At 36.0% G+C, this 17,184-nt stretch overlaps 1 protein-coding gene across 7 annotated transcripts in view; it reads left to right on the forward strand.

Moving 5' to 3' along the window:
- Epb41 (erythrocyte membrane protein band 4.1) overlaps positions 1-17,184 on the forward strand; it is a 193,071-nt gene that overhangs the window by 146,628 nt on the left and 29,259 nt on the right. For 3 of the 7 annotated variants that reach the window (XM_013519475.1, XM_013519473.1, XM_005394970.2), the window contains exons 13-16: positions 708-764; positions 942-983; positions 1,875-1,937; positions 6,784-6,960. In XM_013519475.1, the coding sequence (XP_013374929.1) occupies positions 708-764; positions 942-983; positions 1,875-1,937; positions 6,784-6,960 (339 nt within the window). The remainder of the gene's footprint in view (positions 1-707; positions 765-941; positions 984-1,874; positions 1,938-6,783; positions 6,961-17,184) is intronic. The other 4 variants (XM_013519474.1, XM_013519477.1, XM_013519476.1 and 1 more) reach the window with 2 other exon arrangements.

Raw genomic sequence — 17,184 nt, forward strand, 5'->3', positions numbered from 1 at the left:
AACATAGGTTCCAACTGTTTAAAGAGGAGATTGCAGAGTATTGAAAATTGTGGCTGAGTCCTGTGTGTGTCATGTATAAATGAGTCTTGGAAGTAATTGCATGTGCCATTTATAATTTGGGTGAAGATTATTTTGATGTTTTATTGTATGATAACCCAAAGAGCAAACTGCTTCCTTAAGTATATTGATCAACTAACAAAGTCCTATGTATTTGTTTATTGTATGTGGTGTACTACATATGTGTTTTAGCTATAAAAATTATCTTTATTTCTGCCATGTAGATTAACATTAATCTCTTCATTTGTAAATTTGTTTTTAAATGTTATTTAAAGTACTTCCAGACCTTACCAAAAAAGGCAAAACAAAATGTATACCTGTAGTATCGAATAAGCTGTTTTTATTTTTAATGATTACTTTTTATGAATAAATATAAAAATGTTTCCTTAATCCACAGAATGATTACCTTAATTTTATTTTTGATAATTGGTTTGCCATAATATGTCTTCATCCTTAAAAATGTGATAGTAAACTAACATGTTACCACTGGGAGTAATATCCTTGCCTGTAACACCTTCTGTAAGACTGCATCATGCTTACCTGTTGACGTATTTCCCAACCAGCTTATGATGCAGCTTATTTGGAAACAATGCTATTCATAGAAACCTACTAACCTAAAATGTTTTTACCGCTTTATTTCTTAAATGTAGGTGGAAAAAACCCACATCGAGGTCACAGTACCCACCTCAAATGGTGACCAAACACAGGTTTGTGCCAACAGGCCATGTGTTCCTTTTTCCCTTTACCTCCTCAGTTTTTTTTCTTCCCCCCTTGGTCCCCTCTCCTTAAAAATAAAATAAAGTAAATTAAAATGAAGGTTCGAACAGACTTCACTGATCCAATATTTTATCATTTTTTTTTCTTTTTGAATTATGGCAAAACAGAAGCTTGCCGAAAAAACTGAAGATCTGATAAAAATGAGGAAGGTTAGCCATTTGTCACTTTCACAGAACTACACTGCCGTTTCACCTACGCTGACTTACAATGCATTAAAAAGACAGTGATCCATTCTTTTCATTGATTTCTCTTAATCAGGTTACTTTAAAAGAGCAATCTTGTACTATTTTTTGAAAGATTTTATTAAACTTTTCAGTAGGAAAAGATCTTTTTAACAAAATGAAATAATGATCAAACTTATTCTTCATATTCAAATTTATAAGAACTATTTCACAATGACATGTTTGTAAAATCATCGACAATATTTTATGCACATTTATCATAAAAACCGTCATAGTAACAACTCCCAGTGTTGTTAATGAGTTTGATTGCTATGGGCCTCATTTTTCCCAGCTACCGAGTGGGATGGATCAGTTCTTACTGGATATATGTATTCACTAATCAAGTGTAAAATGCCATTCGTTTTTCTTAAAGGTATTAGAGATCTACCTACTGGAGTATCAGTAAATATGAAATACTTCTAAAAAGCTAAATAATGTTTTCAAGCATTTCTTCACTCCCTGGTATGTGAGATTTCAAAGCTTTTTAAAGTCATTATTTGAGGGTAACATTCAAACAGTTCATTTTCAAAAATAAACATAAAACAACGCATTATGTAAGAAGCCAATGAAGCCAGGAGCACTGTCTGTTTAAATAACATCATCACAGTCTTTCATCATTCACAAACAAGGTCATTCATTTTCTAGTGGTAATCAAGTTCTTCGTGTCCTTGTGGTTCTGTGGCCATTCCATGTTGGCATAAGCTGTGCTGCGGACATTTAATTTCAAATATTTTTTGTTTGCCAATTTGCAGTTTTTCCCGCAAGAACAACATTTTAATTTTTTATGCTTTTCTGTTTTTCCCCCTTTCATTTTCACAGAAAAAGAGAGAGAGACTAGATGGTGAAAACATTTATATCAGACATAGCAATTTAATGTTGGAGGTTTGTATGAACTTGAAGCTTATTTTAGTTGGTTGCCTGGATCTCCTGCATTCTTTACTGATTCCCTTTTCTTCATCTATGCTGCATTTGGTTTTGCATGCCATTGCATGAGAGATTTTTAGGTTTAAAATGCTTTTGCATGTTGGTAAACATGAAGATACGCAGCCATCTCTCCTTCTGATTCTTTCTAGTTTTCATCTTTCATATATCTTTAAAAAAATATATGATTGGAAAAAAATACATATATATATATATATGATTGGGACTACCTGTCTCTCTCATCACACCATTGTTTTACCTCCATGCAGAAAGTTCTGTATCACTGCTAGAAGTTCCTGAATTTTCCCAGAATATTTAAATTTATATATGTCCCTGAAACAAATTTTTACTTTTTTTTCTGAGCTGGGAGAGTATAGAAATGTGGTCATAATTTAGATTGACTTGAAATAGTGGGGATAGTAGGAAATTACTGAAGAAAGGTTGGGGGTAAGATAAGAAAGAAGAGAACCTGGTATTTAATAAATAGTTACTATAAGAAGTTTAATTATGAAAACAAGCTTGTGAGAATGGGATTTTTACTTTAAAGATGAGAAAATTGATGCCTAGAGAAATAAATTGCTTTATGGTCACAGAGCTGGTAAATTGGTAAATTGGATTTAAATTAGGAATCATATAACTTTAAACTACACTGTTTTTCTTTCAGAAATAGTAATATGCTGTGTGTTAAGCTACACTGTTTTCCATTCAGAAATAGTAATGTACTTTCTGCCATAGGAATTTTAAGGTCATTTTCCCATTATATTCAACATTGTTCATATTTTTTACCAGACCTATATTATTATAGAGATAAAGTCTACTTTATCTAGTTTGGGGATCTACATTGGATAGGAAAATGTAAAACTACTGAGATTAGGAAGGTACATGAGGAAAAATTTTAAAAAGTGGAATTATTCCATGTGGAAAAAATTAAGATCAAGTTGATTTATATATCAGGAAAGAACTTATACAGGAGGGACATAGTGGCATGTGCCTGTAGTCCCAGCACTTGGGAGGCTGAGGCAGGAGGATCGCCGCGAGTTCAGAGGGCAGTCTGGGCTACAAAGTGAGTTCAAGGCCAGCCTGAACTGTGTAGTGAATCCCTGTCTCAAAAAGAGAACAAAACAAAATAAAATAACTCATATGAAAATTAATGACCAGATTATCTTACAACTCCATTCAAGGCAGAACCGTAAGAAATGAATATAAGTTCTTACATTAAGGATTTAACTTCACTTTAAAGGAAATGTAGACTATAGGAAGATGATAAACATGGTTCCTGCCTTCAGGAAGCTTATAATACAGAGAACTGGGAAGGAGAGAAACAATAACTATGAAAACAAATAGCAATAAAGTAATTACAAGCTATTATAAAAACTATAGAAAATGAATAGTACACTATACTAACAAAAAGGATCTACTCCAAGTGAGATGAACAGTGAAGAGTCAACATTTTAACTGATATCTGAAAGATGAACATATATTAAATGCGATAAATACCAAACTGGAACTTGAAAACTTTTAAAAACAGACTTTTGGGCTAATATATAGCCTGTAGTAATTATTTAACTTCATCTTATTTTTGCCAAATACCTATATTTTGAATACCTGCTATTTGTATAGAACTTTGATAAAAGTGATGAAAATTACAGCCAGCTTTCATTAAGCATACCGTAAAACAGGCATGATACCCAGTGCTTTACATACATCTTACGTAACATGATATTTTCTGAACCCTCAGATATATCAATCTTAGAAACTCGATCTGTTTCAGCCCAGATCTAGACCCAAATCATTCCATCTTCAGACATAAGGCAGGATAATAGATGGTGATTTCCCGCCTTTACTCATCAGTGTAACCACCTTCCAACCCGAAACATTTCCTCACTAGTCCTCTGCAGTGCTTCTCCTTAACTGGGATGCGCAGTACCAATCATATATTTGTCATCTGTTCTGAGGTGTGTTATTGCTTCTGAGACTCACGAAGTCCTTGTGTGTGGTGTGTTTTTTTCCCCCAGCATTTCACTGACAGCCGTGAGAGGAGATTTCTAAATAACTGTGTGTTTGAAAAATTAAAACTACTAACTATCTCTTGAGAGCATTTTATATTTAATGAAGTGCTTGGTTTGATTATTTCTAAAATCATGAGACTGTAGGCATCAAAAATTGCCTAACCTCAACACAGCCAAAATAATTTGACTGACCATCATTCTTTAGCTATTTTAAAAAGTGTTTTCCCCCATAAGGAAGTTCTCTCAAGTTATCTGTCACCTAGCAGGGTTTTTTTTTTTTAAGCATCCCTCCTCCCCGCCTCCTCCTCCCCCACCCCCACTAATGCTTTGTTCTGGCACAAATAAGGTCGAATTCATTTTTAGATCTACCACCTCCTCCTCCATCTCCCAGAGAGAACCTGTAACAAATGTCTATGACAAGTTCTATTTGGAACAGGTCCCTTTGAGATCTTAATTTTACTCTGTGCCCCCACAGGTTTCCATCAAAGCCAGCTAAGGAGAATGGAGAAAGCTCCCTCAGAAGCTACTCATTTTACTGGAAATTTTATTTACTCAGCTTCTAGGCCAATTGAAAGCCAGGCAAGAAAAGTAACAAGTCACCCATCTATCTTATTAAGATGCTAACTCAGAGTTACGATTTTGGCATAGCATCTCCCGCTAATTGTTTTGCTCCAGTCACACTTTTAAACGACCCTCCCCAAATATGTTCAATTCTGCTAAACAGGTTGAGTTCCAGTCAGAGCTGAGTCACAGGGCCTCACGTGCCTGGTGGGTCTCAGTTGCTTGGCCCAATACTAAGTCTTTGGGTGGGCTTGTTTATGCTCTTATTTAGCTGATAAAACATGTTTTTCTTGCTTTTAGCTGGATCAGAAGCACAAACGGTTGCTCCCCTCCCCAGAGTGAAGCTTTTTATTTGTAAAAGAGACTCACATTTTGTCCCAGCAAACAAAAATCACTGTTATAAAGGAGCAACATGGTTGCCCTTTTTTGGTTAGTTTTCTTTACTGATGCCAACCAAGTGTACGTGGGTCAGTCTTAGAAAAATAAAGATGAGAGTAGTAAGTGAATTTTCTGAATAAATACCTCTAGAATCAATATTGTTGTTGTGTGTCTCACTGATTCTATTTCCTATACTATTTTTCCTTTGATGTTACTTTTGTCTTATTCTTTTTTTTTTCTTTTTGGCACTGGGAATCGAACTGAGGACCTTGTGCTTGCCAGGCAGGCGCTGTGCCACTGAGCTATATTCCTGATGCTGATGTTACTTTTGAAAAAATTTATTTAGTGGGAGCCTATGTTGCCCTTAGAAAAACTTTTAAACAAATTTTGATTTAAATGTATTCTGTTTTTCCCCAAAGTGAAGCTGTTTCCTACAGAGCCAAAAAGAGACTAATCCCAAAATTAACAGCACATTAGAAGATGTATTTGTCATTTTGCTTTTCTTGGATACAGAGCTTCCTTGATAAATGAAAAACAATTTTTGCAGTCATCAAGAGATGCGCTCTAAATATTATGATCTCATGTTCAGACTTTTAAGATTTTTAAAGCTCAGTTGGACAAAGACCATTGTTTTTGTTTTTGTTTTTTATTTTAAAAAGTAAAAGAAGGATAACATCATAAGAGAGGGGTCTTACCAAATTACAGACAAAGTGGTAGGAAATTATCAATGGTTATTGTTTTATATATTGTTATCTACAGACAAAGACCATTGTATCTTTGTCTTCGAGTTATATTTACAAGACTATTTTTGGACAAGTGTCCTTTTTGAAAGCTATTATATACTATTTTTATGTAAATCTGAATATTTCTAGCTCATGCTTTGTTCACCTTAGTTTTGATCATTTGTCTCTGGATCCCCTTCTAGAGTTTGCTGCCTCCTGTAGTTGCTCACTATTTGATGAACTCTTAGTGTCACCCCCAATCCTTTGAAGTTTATTGGAAAATGCCCCTCCCCTTTTTTGGTGCTGCTGCTGCTGGGAATTGAACCCAAGGCCTTGCACATGCTAGGCAAGCATTCTGCCATGGAGCTACTTTCCCTACTCCAGAATGTTTTTATTTGTACTAGGGATGAAGCAGCTAGAAAACATGACTTTTAGTTTGTGTAAATAATATTGACAAAGGGGGAGCAGGCGAGTCGTTATATTACATATCCCTCACTGAGTTTTTCAGATAGTAAGAGGCATTGGAAATTTTAGCATAAAGTTCTTCTATCAAAAAGGGGTATAACTGTTTATCGAAAAGAACAAACACCTATTAAAAAATACAGAAGCGAAAAAAAATCTCAGTAGACATAGAGGGCTACTTTATTGTTACAACTCACCAAGGTACAGCAGCCAGTGGTGGAAGTTGAATCTTTCACCATCTCCTTCATTTAATAGTTTGTCTCTTTATTGCTTTCTCCATCCTGCTTGAGCTGAGCCTAAATCAGTTCTTACCAAACTGAGGCTAATTGAATTGTGGGATTACTTGCTTGGGATGAGGAGTTGGAGATCTGGTTTTGTATCATATTGGGAAGAAAAGTCACCAGATTAAGGAGTGAGCTCTTTATGGGTTATGTAACTAGAGCTAGGGGGTTGTGATGCTTTACTGCTTCCAAGAAAAGCACCTTGATTTAAAAAAAAAAAAAGAAGCAAAAATATTATGTTGTAGGTTTCCAATTTAAATGCAATATGTGGCTTAGTAATATCTATCCTGGATGTGGTGTGTTTTCTACCAGTACCCAGTCTCTGATGGGTTACCCTTGGTGTGTGTTTTGTCCCTATCATTTATTGTTTTGCATTTCTGTCCTTCAACTGTAGGACTTAGACAAAAGTCAAGAAGAGATCAAAAAACATCATGCTAGCATCAGTGAGCTGAAAAAGAACTTCATGGAGTCTGTACCAGAACCACGGCCTAGCGAATGGGACAAACGCTTATCTACTCACTCCCCCTTTCGAACTCTTACCATCAATGGGCAAATCCCCACAGGAGAAGGAGTAAGTACTTTGTCCGCATGGCTGATTCTGAGAATGAATGGAATAAATGTTCTTGTGCGTTAATATTCTGTTTCTGAGAAAAAGTTTAAAGCTGAAATTTAGCTTTGGTTCCTTAACAGTGCATTGTAATTTAAGGCTTTCATAATCAAACATTTATTTTTCATATCAGGTGGCAGCCCAGTTTAATCATGAGAACGACTGAGATTTACTAGTCGATGATTAGACCCTGAGAACTGTCTCTAAAGTACATGCTTCTGGCTAGTATGTGTTTATAAACTGAGCACATGCCAGTAAAACTTTGTTTATATTCACAGTGTGCCTTCCAGGACCAGAAAGTTGACTAAATTTAGTAAGGTCAGAATTGGAAAGGGATTATCATTTTTAAAACTTTATTTGAACATTTCTACAACTTAGAAATGCCTGGAATGATACAGTTATATAATACACCAAGGAGGCCCGTAAGCCAGAGAATGCAAAACATGAAGTATTAATGATTGTATTTCAGCTTTAGAAAAATGAGTGATAATTTAATCTTTATGAGTAACAACAAAATTTAATATGTCATTTTATAAGATAGTCAAAAGAAGCCAGAGATACCTTTTAGGGACTATTTTTTCTCTACTGTTGTTATTACCTATTTTAGAAATCCTACATCTAAATAGATGAACCTGTTTAATGAAAATGTCTTTAAAGTTACTTGAGCAGAGAATCTTTACCTTCAGTCAGTGCACATTAAACATTTCTAGAATTGTGATGCCTGAGTGGTCATCATAATTTCTCAATTGCATGGTTATTCCCCTTCCTGCCCCCAAATAATAGCAATTAAGTTAAGAAAGGTAAATTAATGCTCTAGTTAAACACCTGGGGTTTAGCACGCCAGTGTTGTGTGCCCGTAGTTCCAGGTTCAGGAAGCTGAGGCACAAGATCACTATGTCCAGTTCAATACCAGCCTGAGCTACGTGTGGTGGCACATGCCTGTGATCCCAGCACTCTGGAAGGCTGAGGTAGGAAGACTTGCAAATTCAAGCCGAGCCTCCTGGGCAACTTAGTGACTTAGCAAAGCCTTGTCTCAAAATAGAAAATAAAAAAGGACTGGGGATGTAGCTGAGTGCAGAGGCTCTGGGTTCAATCCACAGTACCATAAAAAAAAAGAAAAGACCAGCATGGGCAACATAGTAAGACCCTGTCCCAAAAACAAAAACAAAAAAAGAAAAAAAAGAAAAGAAAAGACGAGCATGGGCAACATAATAAGACCCTGTCCCAAAAACAAAAACAAAAATAAGAAAAAGAAAAACCTGTTTTTGTTTGTAGTTGTTGCTTTAATTTTCACGGTTCTTTGTAAACTATCCAAATTATTGTTTAGTTGCTTGAACTGGAGAAGGGGATAAACATTGGTCCACAGAGGGCTTTTTTTGTATTGTTTAAAATGTGATTGAAATTGACTAACAGTTCTCCAATGCTAAAACATTTTCACAAGTAAAGTTGAAGAATATCTGAGTAATTGGCAGCTTAATAGAATTACCAGGAATGATGGACACTGATGTTCCCACTCATTGTCCTCTCAGCTTCCATTCCGTGATATAAACAGACATTAGTTTTGTGTTTTAAATGTAGAACACATATCCTGAACTGGGGCAATAACCCTGCTTGCTAGTTGAAACCACCACTCTCAGTGTTAGATATTCCATTTGGATATTTCCCTAGTAATAGGAATCATAGGGGGCTGGGGATTTAGCTCAGCAGCACAGCGCTAGCCTGGCAAGCGCAAGGTCGTGAGTTCAATTCCTGGTACCGAAGGAAAAAAAAGAAAAAAAAAAAAAAGGGCTCATAAAGGTCTAGTATGAGTTGTGGCTTGGTTTGACTGAGAGGGTCTGGCTAATCTAACTAAATTATTTTGAACATAGCATTTATTATGTTCCCTCAGTTTATACATTCGGTAATCTTTAATGTCCTTACGCTAAAATTCTACAAGTGGGAAAATGGCTTATTACAACCTCATCTAATAACCCCATCTGCAAACAGTAACTGCAAGTTTTCTAGTTTTGTTTTTTAACTGAAAGTCATAAATGATGCTCAACTACTTTGAAAAAGTAACTTGTTCTGTCTTGCATGAGGTTGGATAAATTTGCGTTAGTCCTCATTTCCAGAAAATATCTTATGTCTTTTAATAGAAACTCTTCATCTCAGGGCTAGTTTTGGGAATGGCAGTGTCATTTGTGGGCTTTAAAGAAATGACTCTTTATAAACCAAGATCCATGGGGAGGACTTAAATAATTTTGGCTCTGTGCTCTATGTATGTTTACCACTCTAACTGAATAATGAGATAAATAAAACTATACTGTGATAACCTTTTATATTGGGATAATTATGCTTTCTGGCATATCGTATTTTTTCTTTAATAATTAGGATAATATTTCTGTTCTCTGAGGATACCTCTTCCACCTTTAACAGCATTGTTGTTGCATTGCAAGGCAACTGAATTTTATACAATTTGTGTATGACCAGGTGAAGAAAACCTCTGTCCTCCCCTCGGAAAGAAAGGTTGGTGGGCCAGAGGTAAAGCTGCTGTTATGACTTGTGCTTCTCAATCAGAATTTGCTCCTGTCATGGCACTAAGCAGAGAATCCCCCAGAACTGAGCAGCAGCTGCTGATTAACTTTTCTTTTGGCTGTACCAGTGAGTTCGTGCCCACAGCCTTTTGGCCTAACACATTACACTTTTGCTGCTGCAACATTTGCAGCCTGCAATTTGCTTATTTTGGCGCATGGCTGGTGGAAAAGCTGCATGAAGATGTAAATGTGTATTTAGAGAGAAAATGAATTTAATTATACCCTATTCTTTTTATGTTGTCTTTCTTCTCCCATTTTATTTTCTTTTAAAAATCATTACAAATTTGCATCCTGTCTTTTCCTTTTTTCTTTTGCTGACCAGTCCCCTAGCTACTTTCTCCCTGATACGTATCACTTAGGGGTGTGCAAAGAACCAGTGTTGAGCTTCCAGACTGACCAGAGAAGGCTAGCTCAGCTTAGAGAGCTTAGAGCCAGGTTTTTCTTGTCATAGACAACGTCTGTCTTGACTGTGTGTGACAGAGGGCAGAAATTGCAGAGGCAGGAAAATTCTTAATTGGACAATTAGGGGCAAAGCTTTTCTTAAAATTGTCAAAACTATTTACTCAATGTAATGTATAAACCTCCATGATGGTCGTTATTTTTAATCATGATTCTAAGAATGTACAAATGTTGAGATCTTGTGGGTTGCTTTGTTTATATTACGACCTTTTGGTAGACCCTGGAGGTACATTTTATACTTCGGGTTTTGGGTAGGAGTTTTTTGTGTTTTTTTTGTTTGTTTGCAATCTTTTAAAATGTGTAAGATTAAGACTTTTAATTCCTTAAAAGCTAATTATTATACTGAACTATTACAGTTTAAGTATATATGAAGGAATATACTCTTTATATTCTGCCATTCTATTTATAATAAAAGTAACTTTTCTCATGGCAAGAAGAATGCTTCTTAATTGGTGTAGCTCAAGTCATTGGTGATTGGCAGTACTAAACAATGGAAAATGACCAAAATTCAGATGTGAAAAAAAATAAATAATGTGGATATCCTGAAAAGAGGAATAAAGAAGGCTAGTAACTATTGAACTTTCAATCATTCTAATACTCACTTATTTTTAAAAATTAACTATGGAGCACCTACTATATAATAGAGATAAGATACAGAGAGCAAGGGTAAATTGCCAGAGTAAAGTGAATCTAAAGTAGTGTCCAAAAGGTCTTTCTAAATCCTTTGCACATCCCCAAGTTTCATTTTGAGCGTTCTCCATCTGTCATTTTGTTCATCTTTCTCTGTCTTTCTTGATCTTCTACGGTGAAAGCAGACACAGGAACGTGCTCTGTTAGTACAGGATGAAGAGAAAATTAAAAGGCAAGAGAGATCTACTGAAAGAGCCTTGGCCCGGCAAGAAAATGAAGAAATCCTTCCCAAGGTTTCCATTCCAATACCCGAGGATCACAAGTCTCTCAAAAAGTGCCGCCTCTACTCTAGTACTTTTCCATCTCCTCGTATTCCTTTCATGATGTCTTTTCTCGTGGTCCTTGCATTGGCTCTTTGGTGGTTGGTCTTTCTGTGATTGGAAACAGGGTGCTCATCTGAAATGTCAAGACTAAAACTGCTGAACTTTTGTTGTTAGCTTCACACATGTAATCGCCTATATGATGCCTCTGATCTTGATTGTTCACTGTCTTAGGGGAGCTCTTGTGATCATCTTTCTGTCAGTAAGATATTACTTTTTGTAGATTATGTATTGTGGGGTAAAAGGAGTAGCAATGGATTGCCCAAGCCAGCTTTTCTGCACTGAAGAGTAACAAATTTACACAAATAAAGTTAAGCATATAGCAGGTTGGTACTTTTCCCAAAAGCTTTAACACTTATTCTGCATGTTCTTACTGTTGCCATGTCCTCCTCTCTGGTGTCTTACACAGACAGGATACTCTCTAGAAACTTATGATGGGATATTTCCCCAGTCTTCTAAGTCATTTGTGTGGCATGGGCTCCATAGTTTAATGAAAAAATTCAACTTGTTAACCTTTCAAAAAGCCTTAAAATGATAATGTTTTAATCTATAAATCCATAACCACTCCTTTTCTTAGAATAACAAACTAGTATATACAAAGGCCTTTTTCTGGAAAAGGGCTTTTGACATCCGTGGCCTTTTAAAGAGTGTTTCTGAGCTATACAGGGATAGGTGACTTTATCCCCTTTGGTGTATGGAAGGGATCTGCAGAGATTAAATGCCATCTTTTCATAAGTGGAACGTTTAACTAGTTTAAGGAAAATGGTGCTGGTGCCCCTTGGCCTCCAGCCAGGGCTGAATTTCTCAAACTGTACCTATCTTTAAAATTCCTGGAATACAGATTTATTCAAGACCTATATATAAACACACCTTTCTCTGAATTCAAAAACTGTGTTACTTCCTTATGGCTTAAATAATTATATTGCTACTTGTAGAAGCAATATTTAGCCATTATAGTAAGCTTAAAATCTATGTTGATACACTTTGTTTTCCTAATAACTTCAGATGTTTGTTCTTGCACTTGTGTTTAAAACAATTGTTTGTAATCACTGGCCTTGTGAGCTAAAGTTCTATTGTAAGAAGTATGTGTCTTCTGTTTGCATGTTCATTTATAAGGCTTCCGTAAAGTAAATATGAGCACTCTCTCTTCACAACACAATTTGGATACCTAACCTGTTTTTTCGTTTTTTGTTTTTTAACTTACGTATTAATGAATCCTTGCATGTAGCTTGCTTTTTTCCCCACTTAGATGTACCAGTATGAATGGTTTGGTTAATGTCTCAAATATTTGTTCTGAACTCTGAGCTTATAGAATTATCAAACTGAGATTATTGAACTTCGTATTGTTTCTCAATGCTTTTCAGTTGATGAAACTTCCAAATAAGACTTTTTGTTTTTGAGAAGATGTCTTCAGAGCAAAAAAGGGAACAGTAAAACCAAGAATCTTTTGTCCTTTCACACCCACCAGTATCATTTCGTTGTCTCTAGAAATATGTAGATAACTGGTATTTTTTGAAAATTGTTATTCTGTCATTATAGTCTTTTCCAAAAAACTGAGAAAAGAACCAAGGACAAGGCTCATTTGAAAAATCTGGTATGCATGTATATTTTTCATATCACAAGCTCTGTCTATTTATAACAAGTATTTTGTAAGTATATTTGTTGATACACTCATAATAAGAAAAGATCTCACATCAACCTGACGTACTGCACAGCTCTTTTCTAATATAGAAAGTGGTAATCATAAATATCCCTCTTTATCTGTGAAATAGCGATACGTTTTCCTTAGTGAAATAACAAATGAAACTAAAGCATTGGTTACATTGTCCTTTTTAAAGAAATAAAAATGAAATAATCTTAGAATTTCATTGATACTTTTGTAGCTGTTTCAGATTATATTTCCTGAAATATAATCTGAAGAAGTTTTCATCCTTGTACACAGTTCTTTAATTATTATTATAAATTTCACCCTAAATTTTGTTTCCCTTTGTTTTGGAGTTATTTCCAGTCCACTAAAAGGTTAGTGTGAGCAACATTACTTTTGAGTTTTTTGAAATGCAGCAAGAACCCCCACAGATCCTTATTGACAGTCGGATGAGAAGCCATTTCTTCTGTAAATAGGGTGAGAATGATCATGGTGAGAATGACCACGCCCTTGTATTGGATGAAGCTGATTAATGCTGACTCAAAAGAAATACCCATCCTAGTTGTCAGAGGGAAGCATTGGACATTCCAGCTTTGTGTTGCCTAAAGTTAATGCTGCCCATGTTTGTAACATAAAGCTGTAAATAGTGTTGGTTTATTTCTCCCACTTCACTCCATTCTCAGGACCAGAGGTATATCCATGTAACTGTATTGGCTTGACCCTGGTGCCACTTCCTAATGACAGCCTGATAAATAAAAATTGATTTGGACTAAAGATATCCATACAGACCAGCATAAAGTCTTGGATTTTTGCCCTGGTTTTGCCATTAATTATTTCAAGGGTGACTCCAAGAAATTTACTTAACTGCGTGGAGCCCAGATTTCCACCTAGTAATGAGACAGACCTGCCTCATGAGAATGAATCTGTAATATTGTGCAGAAACCTGATCGTTCAATTCTTGTTCTTTTAGGGGCTGGGAAACTGGTAATTAAGAAATAAACACATATAACTTCTTTGGATTTTTTTATTTGAAAGGAAACAAATAGTCGCTTATTTCCATCTACTCCTTATTGACATTTAGCCAAGCATTTTAAACTACTAAAGTTAAAAGTATCTTTCCAAATTTATCCTACTCTTTATTGAAATGATATTCTTAGATTGAACCGTAGTTGGAAACAAACCCAGCATCTATATTTTGGGCCTTTTAACCATTTTCTTATGTGCCAACACTTATAGTATGAAGAACTTCTGTTTGCATGGGTCAATTTTCCTATTTGTTTATATCTTCAGTAAAAGTTTTGAAGAAGAAACATATCTGTACTAATTCTATTGACTAAAATTAGACAGGATTATCTATAGAGTAGATTTCCAGTTGTCATTTCAGAACTTAATAAATTTCTTTTAAATAGTATTATAAATTTTACCCTGAAATGTTTTTTGGATATAGGCCAATTCACTGTCACCTACTCTCCTAATTCACTTCTGTAACAATTCCTGTAGAGATAAGCCTGTAGGCTACTAGGCATTAGAAGTTTATTTTTTATAAAGTATTACCGATAAAAATTTGTGCTTTACCCAGTGTCTTGTATTTACAAAAGGAAAATAGAAAAGGCAAAACCAATATGAGACACTTTCTAGCTGGGCATGGTGGTACACACCTGTAAGCCAACACCTGGGAGGCTGAGGCAAGTGGATCACTGTGAGTTCTAGGCCAACCTGGGCTACCTACTGAGTTCAAGACCAGCCTCAACTACATAGTGAGATGCTGTCTCAAAAAAACAAACAAGCAAAAAAATATGAGACACTTTCTTATCATTCCCCTCCCAAGGATTTTGGATAAAGACATACAGAACTTCTCTATAAAGTTGTTTTTCTTTATGTTAGTCTTGCTAGAAATTATAAAATTCTACATTTCTTTACAGCATACTCTACAACTTTGAGAAAGACTATTATACATAGAAATTTTACCTTTTTCATTACATTTAAACTACTCCTGTTGTTTGTAATTTGGGTACTAGAAATTGAAATAACTCCTTATTCTATATTTTACATGGCTGTGGGATTCTCATATCTGCCTCCACTGTAGTGGATAGTATCAGTAAACCTGCTCTCATTGCTGATGCTGTCCCTGCTCATGCCTTGGAGACTGCTTTTTACTAGAGCAGGTATGACACAAAAAGGGACACAGCGGTACAGACCTAGAAAAGGGTACCTGAAACAGTTAAGATGATAATGGTGTTGGAGTTAGAAGCTATAAAGTTAGGCTAGAAGGAGACAGTGGTGGCTGATCAGCAATTACAAATTCATGGGGAATTTTATTCAATATTATTAAATGAAATTCCTATCACATTAGATAAAATAGGGAAAGCGGTTTATCATTCCCACGGATCAGAAGATGCAGGCTGAAAGCTAAGAAACTTTAGTAAAAGCCTAACTAAATGTATACATGACCGATTGTTGAGGAAACAGCTTTAGAACGGTTTTTCTCACCTTTTGTGACTGATGGGTTAGAAGACCACAGTATCCTTCCCTTTACCATAGTAAGAATCATGGGGTAAAAAGTAGGATAAATGTGGAATTTCAAAGATTAAAAAGTGAGAAAGACAGCATAGTGTCTCACTGTCTCTTCTGGTCCCAAATCAATAAAAACACTTCATTCTCTCATATTTTTCTCTACTATGTCTTTAAAACAGAGTATTCAGGTGGATAGTATTGTAGCTCAGTAGTGGAACAAATGCTTAGCATTTGAGGGCTTGGGTTCAGTCCCCAGCAGGGGGGTTAGATAATTTTTACAGGATCCTATCTCAGTAAAACACAGAAAAGGAATTCAGGGGGAAACATGGTCACCGTTACCCATTTATTCATTGCCTGCCAGCAAGGCACTGTACTGTACATTGCCAGGACGCCAGAAGCCAACGTCATTAGATTTTAGGGTTGGAAAGGATCCTCATCTAACTCTTCTCCCCTCCATCATGTGACTGTTGTGTGTAACATCCTTAGATGTTTAAAGGATTTTCTGTTTCTTTTTTTTTTTTTTTTTTCCAGTACCAGGAATTGAACTCACGACGTTGCGCTTGCCAGGCAGGCGCTGTGCCACTGAGCTAAATTCCCAGCCCCGGATTTTCTGTTTCGTTCACATTTTATAAGTCTTCATATAGTTAAAGTTAACTGTCGTGTTGGAACTAATCATAGTTCTTGCTGTCTGATAAATTACCGTTGGTATCTGGTCTTCCTCCTAACATGGCCTACTTTCTTCCTTACTTTTTTCTAGTTTGCCTTGTTTTATCACCTTTTTCTTTCCGTCTCTGTTGCCCACGGGTTACTTCCCTTGTTTATTAAGTTTTCCTCTCTTCTTCCTTTCCTTCCTTCCTCCCCTCCTTGTCTCCTCTTTCTTTTCATTGAGTGTCTCTCTCTAAAAGATTTCAAAACTCCAGGTATTCTCAGCTTATTCATAAATAACATAGATACTTGCAGGTAGTTGGGTTTGTTTGTTTAGATAAAAAGAGTAGAAATGGAATAATTTTGGAAACTTCTTGTAGCCCAGAATCTATTGACAAGGTAGTAGAGTACCTGTCACTATTACATTTTGAGGAGCCATACTACCAAGCTGGTATTCTAAATTGTCTTCCTGTGTGATGTGACATGTTAGAATTATGGAAGCTTCTTTTGGTTTTTGTTTTTTAGTTTTTGTTTCTTTTTTTTTTTTTGGTGAGTCAGGGTCTCGTTATGCAGTTCAGACTGGCTTCAAACTCAGTGATCTTCCTGTCTCAGCCTCCCAAATGCTGGGATTACAGGCGTATGCCATCATGCCCGGTTTGGGAAGCTTATTTTCTGTTTCATATTCTGGTTATGATTTCCATGCCCACCATGTATCTTTTCAAAATTTTAAGATTTTTTTTGTTGTTCTTTTCTCCTCATAACTTGAAATTCTCAGAGATGGGAAGTCCTGCTTTATTCATCATTGTTTGTCTAATTGTCACCTTTGTATCCCAGCTACCACTTTGCCTTGTATATAAGAAATAATATTTGTAAAGCTAAATTAAATGATTGCTGGGGCATGGTAGTTCACAGCTGTAGTACCAGTAGGTGGGAGGGTGAAGCAGAAGGATCACTACAAGTTAAAGGTCAGTGTGGGCTACACAGTGAGTTCAAGTGAACTACATAAGGAGACCCTGTCTCAAAACAACTAAAATGGTGTGGTGGCGCATGCCTGTAATCCCATTATTGGGGAGGCTGAGGCCAGGAGGATCACTGCAAGTTCAGGCCAGCCTGGGCCACAAAGTGAGTTCAAGGCCAGCCTAAACTACATATTGAAACTCTGTCTCAAAAAGGCAAAAAAAAAAAAACCAAAACCCAACTAAACTAAAATGATTAATCACAGATGGCAATGAATAAACTCTCTTACACAGACTATCTTGTATTGAGATATAAATGTGTGCCAAATTAGTCACCCTATGCCAAATCAGTACATGCAGCTAGCCAAGAAAACCCATGTAGCATC

Source organism: Chinchilla lanigera, unplaced genomic scaffold (genome assembly GCF_000276665.1).
Source record: "Chinchilla lanigera isolate Chin_1 unplaced genomic scaffold, ChiLan1.0 scaffold00051, whole genome shotgun sequence".
In the NCBI taxonomy this organism is placed as follows: domain Eukaryota; kingdom Metazoa; phylum Chordata; class Mammalia; order Rodentia; family Chinchillidae; genus Chinchilla; species Chinchilla lanigera.